A 17,636-nucleotide genomic window follows, 5' to 3' on the forward strand; every position below is an offset into this window, starting at 1 on the left:
TGACTCGAGTCTGACTCGAGTCCAAGTCATGTGACTCGAGTCCACACCTCTGTAGTGTAGTCACACTTGGCTTCTAGTTGGAAACCCTTTGGCAAGTTCTAAGAAGAAATAAAAACGTATATCATAAAACAATGTTTTTAATTATAAATAACCCACAAATCTATTTGTATATAGAAATCTGAATGTAAAACTTTTGCTTTAAATTTTATTTTTAAGGTAAAAGTTTAAATATGTATATTTATTATGTTGCTGTCAGATCTTGCACTGACTTTTCTCAGCAAAATGGCTGCAGTTATCCCTGTTTCTTGTCCACCTCTCCCTACCCCACTCATCCTTTCAAAGCGTTCCAATTTTCCATACATTCTATGCAGCACTCAGCGAATGACTAGACATTCAGCAATGACCTTATGGGGCTTACTGTCCTTGTAGATTGCCCAGTGAAGGTCATCTGGACAATTGTCAAGTCAGCAGCCTCGAATGTAGTTGCTTGCACTCGACTAGACTGAGATACACACATAATTTACTCAAATTTAGAAGGAAATATTAAGTCGAGATAATCCATTATCTCACATACTTTTTAATTTTGAACAGCAAAACCCATAATCACCCAAATTAAAACAAAACAGGCATATAAAGACAAACATTTCACTTCATGTGCAATTAATATAGATTAATATCGATTTTATGTAAAACCTTTTCATTATATATTTTTTTAGTTTCACTATCATTAAAAGCACTAACAGTAGACAGAAACAATTAAACTATGATGGAGGATCCTGAGGTGCTGGTTAATGACCGTCAATGCACACTTGTAGAGCACATAATAATTCAGCTGCATGGCTTTTTATGTTGTTTTTAATCCTGCTTAAGTTAATTGCTTTCATAGTTGTAACATGTCACTCCAGTCTGAGCCAACACGAAAGCCAGGGCATCGTATTGCTGTCCAATGAATTACTTATGTCTTTTTGCCGAGAGATGAGATGATTCAGTGGATAAGACATTCAAGCCTGCAGCAGTGTAGAGAACCTGCAAAATGAAAATAGTGTCGGTCAAAAATGCTGCTTTCTCATGTAGGTTAGAAACACTCAATCAACAGATTTATTAATAAGCAATGAGAGATGTTCATCTCACTGCATTTGACTGTTTTATAGCAGTAGCTTTAGTTAGGGGATCAAAGCAGAGCCAAGGAATTTAAAGATGTATCACTTGGGGACACATGTGGAATGGCCAATTCTGAGCAAAGCTAATGTTAACAGCTGATATGTTGATAACACAAAGGTAGTGCAAAGGTAGTATATCTGATCTGGCAGTGATATACAAAGGTCGGAAGCCCAAAGTGCAGATAGCGATATTTTTGTCGTAGAGAGCAAAGTATTTTATTTTATGTTATTATGTTAGCTAACTATAGTCGCCTATGTGGAAACAGCACAGCTATGTCTTGATGCATACTCAATCATACAGGTAAGGTATTCATCCAGGTAATCATCCAGGTACTTTTGGAGACACCGCAGCTATATTTCACGTTGTTGTCTACCACCACACCTGGGTAATTCACCAATCATACACTAAACATATTGAATTAAAGGGCAGTTTGTTTTCATATGGTATCAGTATGGTTTAGTTTAGTTTATCTGCCACAGTCTTTGTACTTATCTGTATATTATGAATTCTTTTTTTTGGATAATACCTTTTTAAAAACTAATAAATTAACACTTTAACAATCTATCAAGATTGTTAAAGTGAAATGTAATTTCATTTTGTTTTGTTGCACAAACCACCAAACAACTACTTGTATTCATCAAAGTCCTTATTTTTTGCACCGACTGAATTAACATCATCATCATCATCATCAACTTTATTTATAAAGCACTTTAAAACAACCACAGTTGACACAAAGTGCTGTACATTTAATTAAGTAATTAAAACCCAATGTAAAAAGTGGTGTTTGGGCTTAAATAAAAAGACCCTGAAAACCAAAATGGAAATGAAGCTCAAGATATTTAAGTAGGTGAGACATAAGTTTGAATAGTTAATAAGCTTGAATTGGCTCAACTCCTCCTCCACTTCAATAATTTACACATAATTAAGCAAGAAATTCAATTAGGTTTTAATCTGTTCCATATGGGCAGGCTGCAGATGGAAACGAGGAATCCATTCAAACAGAACAAAAAAAATCATTTAGCTGGAGAATGATGTGAGGATCATTTTCAAATTACGGTTTGTGAGGGCAGACACATATTTACATCAAGGTCAACCTTCATTTCTCTTTTTCACAGCGACAAAAGAATGTGCTTTAGGATTAGCTTGTCGTCACTGAGTACATTTATTTTCCGATGACCATGAGTGAGATAGGCAGGAGCTGAGCAGAATGAGAAGGTGCAAGTGTTGTTTGTGTGTGTGTGTGTGTGTGTGTGTGTGTGTGTCAGCTAATACACACTCAATGCACACACCTTGTCACGCTGACACACACGGCTGCCAAACCTGTTATGATTAATATGTGAGCTCAGTTTTAATGTATGAAATGTAGTAAATTGATTGGATGAATAATTTTCTATAGTGACCTCCATTGTAAAATAAACAGCTGGCAATAATCTGGAGATACATTATGCTACATGGAAATTGTGCTTTTTTCTGTCTAATTGTGTGGGGGTTTTTGTTTTTTTTGTCCAGCTCTTTGCTTCAGCAGATCTGGGCCGCAAGTGGACATTACTGCAGGAGAGAGTGACAAAGGACAGAGTTTTCTGGTCAGTCTAACTTAATTTTATAACATTTGATGGATAAGATGCCAAGAATGCAGCTGTGTTTGTATCACAGCTGGGGCCAGCATTACTAAGCAAGTTCATGATACCCAGGATATCTTTTTCTTATTTCGAGTCACTTATCCAAACAACAGCAACATCAGTAACTGAAGGTGGATCAGTCAACCCAGATTCTTCTTTTTATGAGTCTGGTCACATAAAACTGTGCAATTTGATTAATCATAGACACGGACTAGTCTACTTGCAGCAAAGCAGTATAATTTACAAATGAAGAGACTATATTAAAAATATTGAAAGATGTTAAACAGATAATACATCTGCAAGTTAGTACATAAGAATGTGTGATTTAAAAAGAAGGGAATGCCGTTGTTCCCTAAGAATCTCCATTTCTTATTGATGCTTGTCAGATAAAGACAAATACTATCTCTAGAACTACACTCCTTTCTACTACCTAAATACTGAAGTTCTAGGGATTTTGTTGGGAAGAACTGATTGGTAATTATGTTGTGGTTTTGTACATGTTCGTGTCTTTTCTAAAGGATAACATGCACCAGAGCATATTAGGCCTGCAGCATATCTTACCATGGCGGTGTACCCATTAAGAAGATAACCTTTGTGTTTACCCTGAAAACCAAAGGATAAACCTGACAGTACCACACTTGCCTGACTCAGTCTCTAGGTTTGCTCTACAGGCCTCTGATAACTTCTTCACTGATATATAGTTTTAGAAACTGTGAGAATTAAGGTTGCAACCAAACAGAACATTTTCTGTTTCTTTATGCAAAGATGATTAATACTGGTTCTTGAACATATGTCAGTGTTTTGCAAGGATCCCGATAAGTTAAGGAAGAGAGGAATGAAAATACAAGTACAAGGACTTTATTTTGAATTTACTTTGAGATGGGTGTTGAAGGCTATAATAAACACAGACGAAAAGAAAATTTGAACTGCTTAAGGTTATTTCAGTTCACTTAAGTTCAATTTAGTACCAAATCACAATAACAGTCACATTGTAAGGTAAGAAGCCTACATTATTCTGGAGAAAACCTCAACAATCAAGCAACCCCTAGACAAGTTTGCAGTTGTAGAAAGGACAACCTCTGGCAGAGCCAGGGCTCAGAGAATGCCAGGTTATCTATCAAAAAAAGTTAAAAAGTAGTTATATGGCTCCACTGGTATATAAATATGTGGGGAGAGTGAGAGCTGAATGGTGAAGAACTGCTTAGTTCATCGCATCAAGTCTCTTAGGACTTTGATCCTATAGCTACATAACGGGTCATATGTCTAGCCTTAACTGTTAGCTTTATCAAAAAGGAAAGTTTTCTTAAAAGTAGAGAGGCTGTATGTCTCATGAAAACAAACTGGAAGCTGGTTCCACAGGAAGGAGGCCTGCTGAAAGTTGAAGGCTCTATTTGAAGGATTTAACTGGGTGCCGCTGAAGAGAAGCTAATATTGGACAAGAATGAACTCGCTTTATCATCTCTGTCAGTACTCTGGCAACAGCATTTTGGATTAACTGGGGGCTTAGTGAACTTTAAGAATGACCTGATAACGATAAAAAACAATAGTCCAGCATAAAAATAATGAATGCAGATATAAGACAGAGATATCGTGCAGAAGAAAGAAACAAGTTCTACATAATTGTTTAATATGCACATTATGACATTATATATGACTTATCCTGGTATGGTAATGCCAACCAGATTCAGAATGCAATTAAACATATAATAACCTCAGTTTTGTCTGAATATTGGAAGGAAATTATGGGACATCCTTATGTCTTTAAAATATGCCAGTAGCCAAAGTATATGACTTGTGTCATCTGGCTTCGAAAATGAATCATACTGGGTATTATCTACGTAGCAATAAAAATGTATGCAGTGTTGTCTGATAATATTCTCTAAGGGACGCATGTATAATATAAAAAAGTATGGATCCCAGCACAGAATCCTGTGGAACTCCATGACAAACTTTGTGGAGAAGACTATCAGCTTACATGAACATAATCTATCAGGTACATACAATTTAAACCATTGGAATGTATTTTCTTTAACAATTTTAACAGAGATTAACAGTTTAATCTAAATTTATGTTGAAAAATATTGTGATCAACAGTATCAAATGCTACAGAGTTACCTAACAGGACAAGCACAAAGACATGTCCTTTGTTTGAGTCCATGAGAATTTCATTCATTTCAGGTTTTAAATTATACACAATCCAATAAGAACCTATGGCGCCAGAATAGAAAGGTCTCTTTGAAAGTAGTAATACTCATTAAGCGCAGAACTGGGGGTTACATTAGTATAAAAATGAGAAGATGGGGCTTCGTAAAAAATTACACTTACTAACATTTTTAAAACTCACTAACTAACTCTAATGGGCTACAGCTGCTCCACAGAAGTCAAATACTAGATTAGAAAACGTTAAGTATATGAATTATTACAATTGTTCCCTTAATTTTATATTTTGCCCTTCAGTTGAAGAAGAAATGACATCCACATCAGTTTATGTATAATTTAAATATGCCAACATAAGATGGTGATTGTGATGAACCTTATCCTGTTTACCTTGACAGATACATACTTACTCTGTATTCTGTAGAAAAATATTGTGATCAATGATGATTTTATATATTTTTCCATAGCATTACATTTGAATTTAACAGTTCAATCTTTCAAATAACGGACAAATATTTGTGAAATCATGATACATTTGTGAATGTATTTTAACAATCTAAATATGCATATATGTACAGACAGATACATTTAGACAACAAGAAAATTATATTTTATTACATTACAGTGATTTTACATTAATTTACATTTAAAATGTGAAATCACAGTCCATTTATGTAAATTTAATGATATTCTAGAAGAACAGAACAAAACTGTAAAATACACAGTAAAATACTTTTATATTAGGATTTTTTTTACAGTGTAGGACTTTGCTCTTCTAGACAGAGATCTCAGTTGTTCCTGGATCTGCTGGAGCCACTTGCCCAGCTTGGGGTCCGTTTACCACTGGGACCACTGTTACCTTTGCCCTCCACATCTTCTCGAGCCCTCTCTGAGCCCTTAGTACTTCTCCAACTTCTCGTGTTCCTTCTTCTTGATGTTGCTGTCATTCGGTATCGCTACATCTATCACTATGACTGTCTTCCTCTGATTGTCCACCACTACCATGTCCGGTTTTTCCGTCTGTATTTGGAAGTTCCACAGAAACTTACCTTGGTCGTTGAGAATGCAAATCCCGTTTTGACTTTGGAACATCCTTGCTATACCTGGCACAGGTGTTCCTGTATACTATGCAAATCACTTGGTTATGGCATTCCATGTATGCCCTGCCTGCTAGCATCTTGCACCCTGCTGTTATGTGCTGGATGGATAGATAACCACCTGTCATAAAAACAGGAAAATACATATTTTAAAAGTCTGTCAAAAACAAATAGTTTTTGGTTTGTCCCACAAAGTTTCCCAATGGAACTTTTGTCCAACCTGTCTTCGAATCCACCAAATCTCAAATCTGCTCAATATTTTTCAAGTTTGGACTTAGACTTGGCCAGTCCAACAGTTCTAGTTCTCTAGATTCCTTTTTCACATAGTTTGTGCACAGTTTTGAAATATGTTTTGGGTCATTCTCTTGTTGGTATATAAACCCATGAGCAACCATTTCAGTCTACATCTTGATGAACCAAGGTGATTTGCTAGAATTTTTTGTTCATTATATTATGCTAGCATCAAAATTTTTGTGGATGTTTGCAATCTGTGCAATTTGTGACATTGCACAGATAATGGCTTCTTAGAAGTTAAGTTTCCCTTCAGCCTTGTTCATTCAGTCATTTGCTTATGGTCAGTCTGGAGATTTTCTTATAATATGATCTAAAAACATTTACCTTTTTTGCTGCCTGAAGCAGCAGTGGTCCTCCTTCTGTCTATACTACTTAAAGTCCTAAGGTGCCTGAGATCTGCTTCAGTCAGCTTTCATTTCTTCCTCTTCCTTGGTGCATTCTGTAAGGGCCAGACTCCAAAGCACACTTGACCACACTGTGAGAACACTTGAAGTCTTGCTCTATTTGTCTCAAAGACCATCACAGCATCACAAAGTGCTTCAATGTAGACTATTCCCTTTTCAAAGAGCTCTCTGCATGTTCCCATTTTAAAATGAGGAGGAATTTCAAACTGAATTCACATTTTATACCCACATTTGAGCTGGCAGACTGGATTTATCAGAAATTAATCAAGCATTCAAGCACAAAATGTTCTGTTCAGAAAATTTTCAGTAATTTGCCAACTTAATCAAAGAAAATTAATATGCTTTAAAATTTTCTTCTGTTTTATATTGTAAAACATTAAATTTGATGAAAATGAAACAAAATATGAATGAAAAACAACAAAATTATATTCTAACATTAATAATATAATTTCATTTAAAGAGCTTGAACAACCAACAACATTGGTGGATTAACATTACACAAACATAAAAAAAAAAAAAATTGGCCATTGCCAAGTGGTGGAGAGAGAGGGGGGGGGCGGCAAGACTAGGTGTGTGTGTGTGTGTGTTTCTCTCTCTCTCGCTCTCTCTCATAGAACAATATAAATAGTTTTAAATGGCTTTCACTGGTATTATTTGACCAGCTTTAATATTTATTATGAAATCAATGACATAACATCAAAAGCAGTGGCTTTATTTACAGTGCAGGAGAGTTGTGCTATTTATAAAGTCTTTCAGCAGTTCTTAGTTCAAAAGTCTTGTATTTACAAAATCCAGCATCTGATCTCCAGTGTTCCCAGGACAGAATCTCTTCTCTCAGCCATGCAAAACACTCTCCACAGGTAACCACAGCTAACATTTGAAATCTTTGTGCTAACAATAATGAAAGAGACTTACAGATGGGCAAGGCAATCACTACGACAGTTGGACAACACTCAGACAGAGACTGAAGGTCAGGTCCCAGTTTAAATAGCAGTCAGCTGATTGCCAGCTGATTCACAGGTGCTTGATTGCTTGAGGCACATCAGGGCGAGGGCTGAGATCCCAGGAGGATCCTGCCCCCCTAAGGTAACGTGGAGTAAGCAGACACATATACACAGAGCAACAAGCAAACACACCAAGAGGTAGAGAGAGAGAGGTTGCTGTGATGGTAGATTTTTCGGTTTTCCTGCAAAGCACCATTGTCTTTTATACATAAATCTCCAGATGGCAGGAAGGAGGCATCCTGTTTCATTTACTAAGAGCAGCAGATTTTTCTTTTAAGAGTTAATAAATATGTGAAAATGACTCCCACCAGGGATAAAACAAACTTTTTAGCAAATGCAACAACTTAGACGAGAGGGGTAATTTACATCCCAAGTACAACTATGCATTGCATTTTGCATGAAAACTGTGGATTCCTATCTTAACAATCATTAATCTATTAAAGTTAACCAAGGTAAACAACCTTCAATAGATTGGTAGAGCTGATGTGAGGCAATATACTTAAAAAAAAAAGAAACTTTGCTCAGAAGCAAACCTGAAAAACCTGCTTGGATAGGAATCTTTTCGAGGTCAGGTGTTTCCTATCCTTTCAATGCTCACATTGGTTGTAATGCACAGGGGTCAAAGTTGTGGGAAATTACTGCAGAGTGTTTTATAATAAGGCTGTCATCTCATCCCAGAGAGAAACAGAAAGCAGAAGAAAGTAAATGGCTCTTATTGTCACATGTAATATTTCACAGCTTTCACGATCATATATCTTCCAGTATGTCTCCTCCTAACTCTAGTCTTCATATTTTATCTCCTTTTTCATTCTTCTATTCATCTGTTTTCTTTTACCATTTTCTCCCATTTGAATTAAGCTTCATGTTACTCATTCATGTAAAATAGGCATTATTGTAAAATTATAAGTTCAAATGTGCAGCATTCAAATACTATTGAGTCCCTCTTTCCCATCTTTTAAAGGTCAGAAAGGCATTTCTGAAGGAGTTCCTGTCCTCTCTTTGCAAATATTAAATGAGCTGGTTCACACACCCAAGCAACTATGATTTATACCACCAGTGCTAACTCACAAATCATCCTCTCTGCAATGTAAAAATTGAGAGATTGTGGAAGGGTGCCATATAGGAAGAGAAACACCCTAAGTGCTTCCTTTTTTAGACTTAAGTTACATACTCAAGTAAGAGTTGGCTCTGGGTTTTAGACCCCTGCAATGAGAGCTATATTATGTAATTCTTACTGTAACTTGTGGATTAAACATTTTTTTTGTTTTTCTGTGAATAACATTTGGTTTTGACTTAATAGTGGCACAAGATTAAAAGTTATGGACTTGTTTTCAAAATTCATATTTTGGAAACCATGAAAAATGGCTCCAAAATCTTAACCTTTAAATATTGGCTACCCATCCAATATTTACTCAGAAACACCTGGAAAACAGAGTGACCATTTAACCATACAATATAAGAGCAGATTAAACTGGCAAAAATTGCTGACCGCTTGACTTAATACCCCTCGCCAAGTGCCATCATATAGCCAGTGGCTATATGTTCTATATAACTATTGATTATAGGAAACTGAGCTCTAATATCATAAAGATTGTGGTCCTCCATTCAAAAGTTTATATATGTGGCTAAGGTTTTACATACATACACACTGTAAATGCATGTTGTTAGAGTTTTGGGATCTGAATTTAGCCAGTAACAGGAATAGCAGAGACCAGAAGTCTTCCTGCAAGTGCACATAAATCACACAAAAAATATCACATTAAAATCAATCTGCCTTTAGGCTGGTCTAGCTAAATGTGTTCCAGTGGACCTTGTTTTTGTGATGCTAGGTTGTAAACGTTTTGTTTGTCATTCTCAATAAAATGAAAAAGCTGTTTATTGAAATTAAACTGACATTGCAAGGCTGACAACTAAAAACAAAAGTAAAATGTTTAAGAATAGGTGAAGAAAACAGCTTGTATAATAATGATAACGAGAAGAAGAAGAAGAATTTATTTGTATAGCACTTTTCAAAACAGAGATATATATGTACAGGAGATAAGTGTACATGTTTGAACATACAGACACAAAAACAGACATGCTCTTTTGTTCCATCATACACACATACATGCATGCATGGTTGCAAACTATGGCCAAAAAATGAAGGTGAAAAGATTAAGGAAACACTAACCTATAAAAAATGAGTTTTCAGCAGTTGTTTTAAAACAAATAACAGAATCTGCTGTTTTAATAGTCTGAGGAAGGCTGTTCCACAGTTTGGGTACAACAATGTCAAGAGGCTGTCAATGTTTTGGGCTTGACAGAAAAGTGTCACTGGGTGTCATCTGCACGGCAGTGGTAGAAGATTCCATTAAAGCCATTCAGTCCATTGAAATCATTCACTAGATGGCCGAGGGGTAACATTTCTCAAAGTGCAAATTCACCTTCAGTCTGAATTCACATTGCATGCTTGGAGCTGACACTTCTATCCAAAGAAACATGCAAGTTTCCAAGATAGGTCAAGGAGGACATGGGACGTTTGCTCATGGGTTTTCTAATAGATGGGAACAAGCAGCAAGACTCTTGATCAGGTCCAGAACCTTAAAGTATATATACAGTAAAAATAAATACAGAAAGTTAAAAAAAAGAAAAGAAAAGAAAACTGCAAATGTCAGGCAGACAAAGATTTAGCTATTGATAAGGACATTTCAAATGCCCAGTGTTTGCCTGATTGGCGACTAACAAGAAGAGGAACATCCTAAAACCTGGCAAAAGGAGTATTTCGGCATTGCTGTGCATTAGTGTCAACGCAAAATAAATTACATTGAGGTACATGCCAATGGAAATCTATTAGAGTGGATTAAACAGGTGAACTATATGCTGAAAGGCCACTCCAGAGATCCAGGTTTGATTCTGCTTCTGGACATGTTATTCCATGTTATTGCGCTCTGTCCCTCCTTTCTTGGATACTCTGCTGTCCAGGGTAAAAGTCAGTCTTTAAAAAGAAATCTGTTAAAGTGGACACAATACCATACTGAAGGTAAATATGGACGTGCTGTTTTGTAGCTGATAGCTGGTCCCTAGTCCCATTCTAAGGCTTACATAAGTAGTTCTCCTATATTCTCTTTACCGCTGTGATAAGCTGAAATGGACCCCCTACTCTAAGCTGTGCTCACTTCAGTCGCTCTATTAGAAAAGTTTAACTGTCATTGGTATAAATCACTATACATCACTGACATTTCATCATAGTCTCTGCTGCCAGTCATTCCTTCATATGCCCCTTAACAAGCTGAACATTCTTTCTGATATCAGGCTAACAGATGGATAATGAGTTCTCTTCTTCTTGTCTCTGCAGTCGCTTTTCATCATCCACTGTTTAAATTGTGGTGACCTCTTATATTTGTACGATGGGTGTATAACCCATTCCATAGACATCTGACTAGCAGTAACTGGACTGAGCCCAGAAGCAAACTTGGTTTTGTAGATGAACCACATTTGTTGGCAGCTGTTTTTGTTAAACAGAAAAGACTTTCTGGATAATAGACTTGATTTTGAATTGGCTATTAATGACCACTTTATTCCATTCAATCAAGTTAAGTTTTATGTATTGCACAAACAATAACGTACCATTGGCAAAATTTTGAAATGTCATTTGCATTTAGTACGACCAAATAATTTTTAGAATACTTTTAATAATGTTTTTAATAAGAAATATATATTTTAACTGCACCATGTATAGAGTATGAGACGTATGTGTATCATCCCAGCAATGAAAAACAAGCAGTGAGTGATAATTGTTCTAATGCTGAAAGAAATGTGACTTATTTATTACTTATTAATGTGTAACTTATTTAAAGTAATACATAAGATTTTTTAAGTAAACTGTTTCACGTGGGTAGTGTTTTTTCTGAAGCGTCCTCTATGAGCTCTCTCTTTACCTACAATATGACTGATATTCCTTACCCCTCATAACTCTTTTCCTACCTTGCTTCCCCTTCCCCTCACAGTCTGCTAATTGCTTGTAAAATCTCTTTATAGGAAAAGTAACAAGGTTTTAAATCTCCACTGTGTCTTTACTGGCCAGGGGGATATTTTACAGACTACATTATGCAGTTCTACTCAGATGAACTGTTTAGTTTACCACTCACTGAAGGGCAGACAGAGCAAATGCACTTTTGTATACATCCGTGTGCTTTTAAAAAGGAGCATATGAACATTTTGATGGTTTTAAAGTATACTACGTTAATATGAGTTAGGATAAGTGCATTTTCCAGGAAGTGCTGACCAGTGAAAAAAGGGGTTGTGGACAGTGACTGTACTTTATAACATATTATCCATCCAGTCATACATTTTCTGCCTATCGAATTCAGGGTAGTGGGAGGGGCTTTGTCTGGATTGGCTAAAATAAAATTAGCGTAGAAATCAACGTGTACAAGTTGTCTAAAATTATGATTGAATGGTTTAGTTCTAGATGGTCTTCCCCTGCAAACTTAGACATATAACATTGGTAATTTGATTTTTCATTTAAAAGATTAAAATGATACACTCAAACTTAAATGTTTCTACATTTACATCCATCCACCACCCTAACAGGTTTGAGTCATGAATAAAAACGTTTTCCTGGGTTCACCATGTTATGTGAACATCTAAAACACACATCATTTGACAGAATGCAGCGAATTTGTGCGGTCATGCCATTTGTTCCATGTTTTATTTCTCCATATTTTCTGTCTTGCTCCAATATTAAAATTAGAAAATGTAAAAAAGGGAAATATAGAAGTAAAATTCTAAAAACATTAAAGTGACAAATTGTTATTATTAAAAAAACATATTGTATTGACTGTGCTTTACTGTTGTGTTGCTTGGACTAGTCATATGTGGTTTTAAGGTAGAAGTCTCATCTACATCTGACATGATTGTCTTCTGTGTTCCAGGTCTGTATCTGGTGTGGATGTGGATCCTGATCTGGTGCACATGGAGATGCAAGATACAAGTGGAGGTGCAGTGATCTTCCACTAGCCCACTCATCTTGTTATAATGTTAGCACTTGGTCAGAGAAGATCAAACTTTATTAGAATTTCTATAAGTTGATATAAATCTAGAGGTAAAATAAAGCACAAGGTTTAGCTTTGGTCCAATTTTATACTACTAATAGCAAACAGCTAATCAGCAAAGAGACTTGAAATTTGAAATGCTACCAGGTGTATTCTTACTTGGGTTTAAAAGCATGTTATTAAAATACATTAACTGGCACTATCACAAGCTGATGGGTAGAGGACCAAAATACAGGATTTTAAACAAAAAGGTGAACCTTTATTAGGTTGAATGCAATGCCTACAGCCAAATCCGAATACAAGCAGAACTCTAAGGTCTTTGCAGGGAAACAGGCAAAACTAAGAGCAAACAGAGGAAGATAAAGACTACAGACAAGTCTAAGGAGAAGCACAGGACTATATATACACTTTAACTAGAAACAGGAGGGTAATGAGACATAGGTGACAGTAATCAAGACAATCACAGGGGATGAAGTCAAGCTTAAAGGAAGTAAATCCGGTAAAGTAAATCCGTTGGGCATCTTTCTTTGCCTTTAGACAACAATTCTGATGGCAAAAGAGCCAAACGGGACAGGCAAAAAAAAAAAAAAAAAAAAAAGCTTAAAGGAAGACACAAGAGACAACTAATTTTAAACTGTTAAAATAACAAAGAACCCAACTAAAGGCACAAGAGAACTCACTCTGAATTCAGGGAAGGACAGAATTAATAATAGCCTTAAGGCAAAACCAAAAGGAAATAATTAGTGCTGTGAAAATTAACATGTTAATGCAAATTCATCTGCCATCACGGTCAATGTGATACTTTTTTTTTTTAGCGCAATTAACGCATCTGGAGTGCAGAATGACTCAAAATCCCTAAAATGTTTCTGTCAATGCATTTCGGGTAGTTTGTCCAAATAGAGTTACCTTTGCACATGCGCAAATGGGCAGCTGATCTGGTAGTGATGGGCAGCTGAACCAATCAACTCAATATGGAAGATGATAAACGCACATTGGCCCTCTCAATGGAAATTTGAGTATTAAAGAAATAACAAGACGGAACAGTCAACCGACATAAAGTATTATGCAAATTATTCAAGAAGGAATTTTCTTTTTACCGAAGCACTTCCAGCTTAAAATATCACACTGACGTGAAGCATACGTTAGCCGGGGATGCTGCTAGGACTTTGGCTAACGCGTCACCAAGCTTGCGACAAACCACTCACGGAGAATCGGGGACTCAGTAAGTCTACCTCAGACCAGTGTTGCCAACTTAGCGACTTTGTCGCTATATTTGGCGGGTTTTCAGACCCCCTTAGCGACTTTTTTTCTAAAAAGCGTCTAGCGACAAATCTGGCGACTTTTTCTGGTGTTATTGGAGACTTACTTATGACGACTTTTTAACGTGAAAGGGCGTATTGCTCTTACTCTCAACAAGCAGCAGTGCTGCCGTGGGCACCTCACCCGTGCTAAAGCGCTCACGGGCGGAGGATAGTCCTCCCCCAGCTGCAGGAGATGTTCACACCTATGCGTCCAAACTGCAAATGAACCGCGCATGAGCGAAGCCGCTGCTCCCGCACTGACTGTAATGCAGTCAGTTCTTCTTTTACTCTTATGCTGTTTTGTGGATCACAAGGTTTAAAACTACTTATAAACACACACACACATAAAGTAACTCCACCAGAGTGCCTATTTCGGGTCACTTTTGCCAGTCGAAGCCCGGATAAAGGAGCAGGGTTGGAATTGTGACATTAAAAAACAATAATTGCTAAACGAAATTTATTTTGTAGTTCTAAATAAATTCTAAATGCATTTAGGACGTTTTTTGCTCACTTTATGTTTCTTCCACGATGTTATTTCTCTCTCCAACAGCGTAGGTTACAATTATATTAGCATGACCAATTATGCAAATTAGGTTATGATGTCATTTAGCGACTTTTAGGACAACCAATAGTGATTTTCCTTACTGAGGAGTTGGCAACACTGCCTCAGACATGTTGACTGACACAATTGCCAAGTGGATTGCAACATGAAAGTGCGTACATTCTCCCTTTTTTCTTGAGTCTGTTTGCTCATGCAAAATGAAATGCGATTAATATAGAATAAAAATGAATGATATTTAATTGTGATTAATCAAAATTAATCCACTGTAACCCTGTGATGAATCTGATTAAACATTTTAATTGTTTGACAGCACTAATATATATTATATATTGGTATATACTTACCTATTAGTATATAGGTTTTTAAAAAAGTTTCACAGAAAATAACCTGTGTTAAAAGATGCAAGAAAACTATTTAAATTCTCTTTGAATTTAACCTGTTAGCAGTCGGACGTACCGCCCACGGTACATTGGATGGTTTAGGGGACTAATTGTAAATTTGTAGGACTGCTAAGGGGTTAAGCATACATTCTTTGTGTTTATTCTGCATTTACTTCATTATATTGCATAAATATCAGTTACAAGCGTAAATATTAAGTTGAAAAAAAAAAGTAATTGAAACCAGGCTATTGATCAAGTAATTGTGAGATTAATTAGTTAAATATTTTTAATCTATTGACAGCACTAGAAATAATATTAGAAAATTGAAAAGCTTTATGAGAGTAATAAAACCCAGGCAGAGATCCTAAAAAAAAAACCCTCAAAAATCTAAACCTCAAAAAATAAGAATTAAAACTTCATGCAATAGAGTACAGAAATACCTAAACAGAAACTCAACCTCAGATATGTTAACTAAGGATTCAAAGTCAAAGACATAACCAATCTTAGGTCACATGACAATCAAAGCAAAACCGTCACTGTGCCTTTTTAGTAAATCTGTAAGGAGTGATTTGGATTTGCACAGGCCAATATGGCCCTATGCCGGATTGATGGTAATGAATTTTGTTTCTTGAAATATCCTTGCCAGATATGACTGATGCCTCATTCAGTTCAACTATGACATGAGGATCAACTTCTCTTTAAGAATTCTTGAGGTAGAGGATAATGTGTTTTACCTATCCAGGCAGCGCTAGCACTACAATGTAAAAGCAAGTAAAAGAAGAGATGACCGAATGACCTTGGTGTGGGAGTGTTGGTAGTGTTTATGTGTGAGGCGTCAGTGGGGAATTTATGGATAAGCTAAATACTCAGGGTCCCTCAGGGCAACACCAGTGAATTTGGATTATCATATCTCCTGAGTGACAGACGAACACCTCCACACAGAGGGCCAAGAGGGTAATAGAAATGTGTATTTGAGATTGTGCATTTGTCAATGAAGGTGGCAAATGTTCAGACTCTTTATTCACATCTTGACTTCATCTTCTCTCAGTCTCCCAAACTATAATCCTAAATTCTAAACTATAACCTCTAAATAAACCTGAGCAGGCAAAGTCAGATAGGAGTGGCAGACTCTGAAGGGCACAATGAAGGATGTGTTTATTATATTTGCTGTTCCATTCTCAATAAACCTCCCTATTATAAATGGCCATTAAAATCTGAACCTCTTGAGGAGGAGACGAGCAATCTTTTAACCCACACACAGAAAGATGCTGCCTGCATTGTGAAATCTGTCGGGCTGAACAAAGCTCCCTGTGTTTGTGGATAGTGAAGATGAGAGGCTGTCTCTCTGGGCTGACTGCCCAGTTACGGGAGCTCTTCCTGGGGCACATGGCCTCATCTTTCTCATTCTCCTCCCTCTTCCTCTCCTTGCTTCTGTGCCCAGATAGATAGTTGAGGAAGGCGGGAGCGACCAGGCATGCTAAACCAATCTGTTCACCCTGTTCCCCCAAATCCTCTGCTCCAACCCTGTCATGCGTAGCATGGCCAAGGTTAAACAGTGGCATGCTACCAAAAAGGACACAGGAGAGATGAGGAACTGTGGCCTTGCCCTCAGCTCCCAGGACTGCTGTCTGATGTTTGAGAAGGGCTGGAGGGGTGGGAGGAAAGTCTCCTAGGAGATGGGGTGGTCGATTGATGGATGAGCCATGTGTGCACAGAGATGCTAGCTGGTAGTGTGTCTTTGTATATTAGTTTGTCATTAGGGAGATTGAAGGGCAAGAAAGCATGAGAGTATCTTGTTCATGCACATATTGACGCTGTAATGTTAGGAGTACTGTAAATGTGTACATGTCTCTACAAGTATTACATGTATTGCTTTCTGTATTTTTTAAATAGTCACAGTCTCAATAATATCCCTTTAGCTATGCCCTGTTTCCCTGTTGCTGTTTTCCTCGTCATACCACCCAATTTCACCATGTGAGTGTGGTTGCAGGTATGTGAGGACAGCAAGTGGCATGAAGAAATGAGTGTGCCACAAGCTGGAATTGAACACTTAGTCCAATCTAATAGTTTTTTAATGAGTTCTCCACCGTATGCTGCTTTGATTAAATGTCTGGGCTTTTCAATAAATTAGCCACTCCATTTATTAGACCACACACCTCCTGAACAAAGACAAAGCAGAGGAGGAAAAGTACAGTGCTGATGAAAAGAATTGACTCAGTCATGCGATATGAAGTTGCGTCATCCTGAGGCTGAACCGATTTGAATTTTCTTTTATGTAGTTGTATGTTGATTTTATTCTACTAAGATAATACTTTAGAAAAAAAAGTAGTAAAAGACTTCAATATAAAGAAGATAGGATGTACCACATGAGAATGAAGGTGACTTGATATGGTGCATTATAACACAGACATCTGTAAAACTGTCTTTTATGAATTTTTAAACCAGGTAGATTAATATCCATTCTGTTTAGCAAAGGACATGGAGAAAGAGTCATCCTCTCTGTCATATATATATATATACAGAGACCATGGTCATTCTCAGGGCATATCTCATTTTGACTTTGTGTGTGTATGTGTATGTGTATGTGTATATATAAAAAAAACACCCAGCACGCCCCTGCGGGC

General features: G+C 36.8%; 1 protein-coding gene across 3 annotated transcripts in view; it reads left to right on the top strand.

Annotated features, from left to right (window-relative positions):
- Positions 1-17,636, top strand: part of sorcs2 (sortilin-related VPS10 domain containing receptor 2) — a 368,020-nt gene that overhangs the window by 278,796 nt on the left and 71,588 nt on the right. For all 3 annotated transcript variants that reach the window (XM_005741860.1, XM_013913087.1, XM_013913088.1), the window contains exons 5-6: positions 2,671-2,744; positions 12,650-12,714. In XM_005741860.1, coding sequence (XP_005741917.1) covers positions 2,671-2,744; positions 12,650-12,714 — 139 coding nt within the window. The remainder of the gene's footprint in view (positions 1-2,670; positions 2,745-12,649; positions 12,715-17,636) is intronic.

Source organism: Pundamilia nyererei, unplaced genomic scaffold (genome assembly GCF_000239375.1).
Source record: "Pundamilia nyererei isolate P.nyererei 1_Seehausen unplaced genomic scaffold, PunNye1.0 scaffold00114, whole genome shotgun sequence".
Lineage (NCBI taxonomy): Eukaryota > Metazoa > Chordata > Actinopteri > Cichliformes > Cichlidae > Pundamilia > Pundamilia nyererei.